This window comes from Drosophila subpulchrella, unplaced genomic scaffold (genome assembly GCF_014743375.2).
Source record: "Drosophila subpulchrella strain 33 F10 #4 breed RU33 unplaced genomic scaffold, RU_Dsub_v1.1 Primary Assembly Seq41, whole genome shotgun sequence".
Lineage (NCBI taxonomy): Eukaryota > Metazoa > Arthropoda > Insecta > Diptera > Drosophilidae > Drosophila > Drosophila subpulchrella.
The window spans coordinates 151,005-157,192 of NW_023665629.1; the positions used below are offsets into that span (position 1 = coordinate 151,005).

Here is a 6,188-nt window from a genome sequence, read left to right on the forward strand (position 1 = left end):
GACATGTAATGTCCATTTATATGCTGGTGATGTTCAGATGTATGTTAGTCGTCCCTTAAATAGAATTAGTGAGTGCTTAGATATTTGTAGAATGGAGCTTGGCAAAGTAAATAAATGGGCAAAAAACAACGGTCTTGCCATCAATCCATTAAAATCGAAGTGCTTAATCATTTTTAAAATGAAATTATGCAATACTGAACTAGTCCCCCTGATGATTGAAAAAACACCAATTGAGTACGTGGAAACCGACAATAATTTGGGTATCACATTTAATAGAACCTTGACCACGTAAACAAAGCTGTTGGCAAAACATACGGACTAATAATTAAATGTTCTTTACCTGTTAATGTGCGTCTTCTAAATGCGAATTCTTGTTTAATACCCACACTCTTCTATGGTCAAGAGATCTATGCTAATTGTGATGTAGCAAGCCAACATAAGCTGAAAATAGCATACAATAGTATTGCGTTTTATATTTAATTTGCATAGACCTGATCATGTAACTCAATTTGCTTACAAAATTTTTGATCTAAGCTTGGCAGAATGTATGAAAAGTAGAACAATAATCTTTTTACACAAAGTTATATACACCAGAGTGCAATCTTACTTATTTAAAAACAAGGAAGAACGCTATAGACGAGTACCTCGACTATCAGATCGCTCATCGCCGACTCGATGCGGTTTTGCCTTAGTTTTTTTTTTTTTTAGAGTCGAAGGCCTCCGCAGCCAGTGCTCGGAAATTTAGTATTAAGTTTAACATTGTATGATAAGCTTAATTTGTTAAATAAATAATAAAATGAAGGCTTAATTTTAAGTCGAACCATTTTCATGAGCTTTACTAAGAATGGCCAAAAGTATGCCGTATTTTGACTTCTTCAGGTTTAAATGTACGTTTTGCGCGCCAATATTTGATTTTAGTTTGCCTAAAATCTAAAATCTACTTTTTTTATTCATTCCCTCTTCTTTTATTTCTGAAACCAAACAATCGAATAAAATATCGATATTTCGAAAAGAGAAATATGAACTTTTTTGGCTCGTCTCAAAAAAATGTTCACGATTTCTGTCATTCATAAGGGAGGACTTAAGTATGCATAAAGGTATGCTGCATTTCTTGCACTTCCTTCGGATGAGAACTAAAATATATTATAGAAATATAAATGTAGCTTACATAAATACGTAGTCGAAGGACTCGTAGCTAACACTACCCCCTATGTTAGGATTAGTTTTGTAAACTTTACTATGAACTTAAATAAATAAATAAATAACCAAATGAAGCATACTTTTGTGATGACTTTAGAATATGTCAAATTAAAATTACACAAATTAAAAAACAATATTTTACAAACAATTTTTTTCTAATAATTTGACTATAAGAATCTAAAGAGATAACAAAAAGAAAAAAATATAAAATAAAAATAAAATAAAAGTGGGACAGACAATAGCGGTCAGACTGAGTGCGAGTAGGGGTAGTAGTAGTAGTACTAGCGAATAATAAAGACAAGAGAGAATGAAGAAGTATGTGGCCGGGTGAATTTGTGTAACCCACGTGCAGTGATTTGTGCCGGTCGGGAATCGTGTTGCGCCAGAGCTGCTTACTCAGTGCAAACGACCACCCGATCGGCCACAAGGAGCATAGGAAAGGATCGCCTCTGGCCACCCTCTCCTGGGAACCCCGCCCCAATTACTGTTTAGGTAGGCGCGAGCCACGTGCAGTGATTTGTGCCGGTCGGGAATCGTGTTGCGCCAGAGCTGCTTACTCAGTGCAAACGACCCCCCGATCGCCCACAAGGAGCACAGGAAAGGATCGCCTCTGGCCACCCTCTCCTGGGAACCCCGCCAAAAATACGGTTTAGGTAGTCGCGAGCCACGTGCAGTGATCTGTGCCGGTCGGGAATCGTGTTGCGCCAGAGCAGCTTACTCAGTGCAAACGACCACTCGATCGACCACAGGGAGCACAGGGAAGGGTCGCCTCCGGCCATCCTCCCCTCGGATCCCTACCCCCTACCCCAGTAGCTTGTGAGTCGCACATCCAGGAGGGAACGGCCACGCCGTCCAGTTTTGTTGGTATTTTCTCAGGGATCGGCTACGCCACTCGTTTCGTTAGTACTTTCGCCGGGAGCAGCCCCGCCCTCCACTATACCTTTCGGGTGCCGTGTTGCGCTAGAGCTGCTTACTCGGTGCAACGCGGATACTCTGGCCTCCTTTCCCCACAAATCCCCGCGGCAACTCCCCGTCCAGTTTTGCCCCAATACTTTTCTACAAATTTAACTGTAGAGGACCCTGGCCGGACTGAGTTTTATCCCAGCCCTTGAAAAAAGTCCTTACAGTTTGGCGCCCGAACAGGGACGAATAAGGATGACTAGATATCCTTCAGGAGAGTTGGGTTTTTACCACCAACCGCATGGCCTAAAGACCCATGTCCAGTAGACGAGATTTAGAGAAAGATAGGAGACCGCAGGAATAGTTAGAGTATGGGATCCCGTAGCGCTGCGCCCGCCAACGACAACCCACTCCCGGAGCGCCACATAGCCACGTGGCCTCCCACGAAGCCGTCAAGCGCATACCGCGCCCCGAGCAGCGCCCACAGAGCGGCCCAGCAGCGTCACCCGCGCCGCCAGCCGCGTTATCAGCAGCGCAGACCCAGCAGCGTCCCGCGCCGCGCAGTGCCACCCACGTGGCCATCAGGTGCCCACAGAGCGCCACCAGCAGCGCCAACAGCAGCGCCAACAACAGCGCCGGACACGTGGTCACCAGCCACACAACGAGCGTCACCAGGAGCACGCAACGAGCGGCCCCGCGCCCTCAGCGGCGTCATTTGCACCACCAGCAGCACCCACCGAGTGCCTACCGAGTGCCCACCGAGCGCCACCAGCAGCGCCCATCAGCAGCACCCGCCACGCTACAAGCGCCACCAGGAGCGCCCAACGATCAGCGCCGCCGCTCACCAGCCGCACTCACCGAGCGCCAACGGGAGCGCCAGCCGCAACCACATCGGTCAGCCAGTGCCGCACGTAAGCAGCACCTGCCGTGCGCCCAGCGCCCAGTCACGCCACTAGGAGCGCTCACCGAGTGATCCCCAGCAGAGCCATCGGCAGCGCCACCGCGCGTATGCCCGGTGTCTCGGGAAAGAAAACGTCAGAGGACGCAGAATCAAAGCCAGATCCGGCAGCTGCCGGACTGGAAGAGGACAGGTTTTTCACCGCATCCGGGGGTGATTCCACGACCGCAAACATGGGGGTCAGGTGGATCGTCTACCGCCGGAAGGACGAGCTGCAGGCTCTGCTAAAAGAGTTTGGACTTGACCCGAACGGCCAAGTAGACGAACTACGACCACGATTGGCATCATTTATCGGCGGAGGAGACCACAGCCCGGCTCTACGAGAGCGCTTTGCCGCACTGGAGGCAATATACCCGGAAGCACCCACCCAGAGGACGTCCACCAGTCGGGCCACCTCACCGATGCCCGGAATCGAGGATCACACGCTTCCCGTGCCCTGCTTAGGGAACCTACGGAAAAGTCCTGGACGGGAGATACCGGCCGCCAACCCAGCCGCCCATCTTCCGCACAGCCCTATATCCGCGGCAGTGTTCGAGCCATGGGAAACTTTCCGGAGAGAGTTTCTGGAGTTTTTCTTGCCTCCGCGGTACTACCAGAGCCTAGAAGATGCCATCCGGACCAGGCAACAACAAGTGGGCGAGCCCTTCAAAATATACGTAGTGGAATTACGCCTGATGATGCAACGCGCCAAGTACTCACTAGACCAGGAGCTCGAGCGGATCTACGAGAATTTGATGCCGGAGTACCAGCTTTTCATACGGCGACATGAGTTCTCCTCACTAGAGGGGCTTACCCAACTGGCAACTGCGTTCGAGATCGCACGGGATCGAGACCCCGTTCGACATGCAGCCCTAATTCCAACCGCAAGCTGGAATTCAGGCAGGGAGAGCAGCGGAAGACCCGCACCTAGACCCCAGAACTTTCTCGCTCCAACGCCCTCTGGACCCAGGAGGCCGGCGATATCCAACGGGATGATCGCCCAGGCAGCGGAACCACCGGTTGACATCGGCCGAGCTTGTCACCGCTGCGGAGAAATTGGACACTTCGCACGAGAATGCCGAAACCCACCGCTGATGCACTGCTGGGACTGTGGGAAACGAAACATCCGTACCATCGACTGCTGCCGCCGGACGGAAAACGGCCAGGGTCGCCGCCCACGCCGGGAGCCTGCGGTGACCCACTCGGTGCTCCCCCATCACTAGACTCCCCACTCCGCCTGGCGGGGGGGCGGATTGTTGCCAATGTTACCATCGAGGGACAACCTTTCTCGGCAACAATTGACACAGGAGCCTCGCGAAGCTTTGTCAGCGAAGCGATCGCCAAGCGCCTAGACTCAGGAAGAAACAGGAGAGAAGTCCGCTCCCGCATCTCTCTGGCGGATGGACCCCAGAAAGAGGTGACCAAGGCCCTCCAGGCGCAAGTCGGCTTAAACGACCGACCGATCGGGCTGACGCTACTAGTCCTGCCAACGATCCTGGATGAAGTGATGTTGGGCATCGACTTTCTTAGCGCCATCAGCGCAACTCTAATCTGCGGGCAAGTCTGCTTGCAACTAGCCCCACCGGCCACCCGGAAGGTAGAACCAACCCCAGATACGCGGGCGACTCCTACGGCCGCAACCGCGCAATCCCCAAGCACACCCGGTACGCCGCAATCATCGCAAGGCACCGAGGGGGGAACCAAAACAGTTCCAAAGCCTGCTCCGAGGACTCACATAAAGCCAAGCGCGCCAGTGCGGAAGACAAGTCCTGACCCCTCGGGACCCCCGTTGTCGAGGAACCCGTCAGGCGACACCGCGGGAACCTGCATCACCACGGAGAACAGCTACGGCCTACAGCCGCAGGCGGACGCCGCCACGGCAAAGGGGAAGAACCCGTTTCGACGCCCCTCCACGAGCGCCATGTTGGCCACCACAACGGTGGAAACTCACACGCGCAAACCAGCCACGTCACCTGGGCCGCGGGAACCACAACGGAAAATCGGTGTATATCAGCTGCCAGCCCAGTCGGACGCAGCCAGCGCATGGAAGCACAACCCGTTCCGGAGCCACTGTCCACACGGACACCTGACCACTGTAGCGGAGGACCCAACCAGGCTACAGGTGACCGAAGAACCTCACGCCGAGGAAACCGCCCACTTTCTACAGGAGGAGCTACAGCTGTTCGACGAGCTAAGCGGGCCAACGGAGATCGCCGAGCATACCATCACTCTCCGGGATAATAAGCCACTAAAGCAGCGGTATTATCCAAAGAACCCCGCCATGCAGAGCATAATCAATCAGCAGTTGGACGAGCTATTACGAGACGACCGAATCGAGCCCTCTCGTAGCCCGCACAGCGCCCCGCTGGTGCTCGTGCGGAAGAAGACAGGGGATATGCGGATGTGCGTCGACTATCGACAACTCAACGCACATTCCATACCCGACGCGTACCCACTCCCACGAATCAACCACATATTGGAGCGGCTACGGAACGCCCGGTTCATCTCAACGCTGGATCTTAAGAATGGATACTGGCAGATCCCTATGGCGGAAGGAAGCCGCGAATGCACGGCTTTCACCGTCCCTGGGCGTGGACTCTTCCACTGGAAAGTCATGCCCTTTGGACTGCATTCTGCCCCAGCAACGTTCCAGCGAGCCCTTGACAGCGTCATCGGGCCGGATATGGAACCCCACGCCTTCGCCTACTTGGATGACATCATCTTCATCGGGGCGACATGGGAGGAACATGCCAGGAATCTCAGGGAAGTCTTCCGACGACTGCGGGAAGCAAAGTTTCGGCTGAATCAAGGCAAGTGCAAGTTTTTCCAGAAAAGGCTGGTATACCTAGGCCACTTGATCAGCGAAGAAGGCATCAGGACGGACCCAGATAAGATAGCTGCTATCCAGGGACTACGCCCGCCAACCAACGTCAAGGAACTCCGTCGCCATTTGGGCATCGCATCTTGGTATCGACGCTTCGTCCAGGATTTCGCCTCCATCGTTCAGCCCATGTCCCGACTCCTCAGGAAGGGGGTCAAGTGGAGCTGGGAGGAGCCCCAACAGCAGGCGTTTGAGACACTCAAAGCTAGACTAACGGCCGCACCGGTACTGGCCTGCCCAAATTTTGAATACAAGTTCCAGCTTCAGACG

The 6,188-nt window shown here is 53.0% G+C and overlaps 1 protein-coding gene across 1 annotated transcript; it reads left to right on the forward strand.

The window, feature by feature from the left end:
• The first annotated feature begins 2,471 nt into the window (after positions 1 to 2,471).
• LOC119562260 (early nodulin-75-like) lies at positions 2,472 to 3,056 on the forward strand. Its single transcript, XM_037875436.1, has one exon. It carries the CDS (start codon positions 2,472 to 2,474, stop codon positions 3,054 to 3,056), a length of 585 nt encoding a protein of 194 aa, XP_037731364.1.
• The last annotated feature ends 3,132 nt before the right edge of the window (positions 3,057 to 6,188 follow it).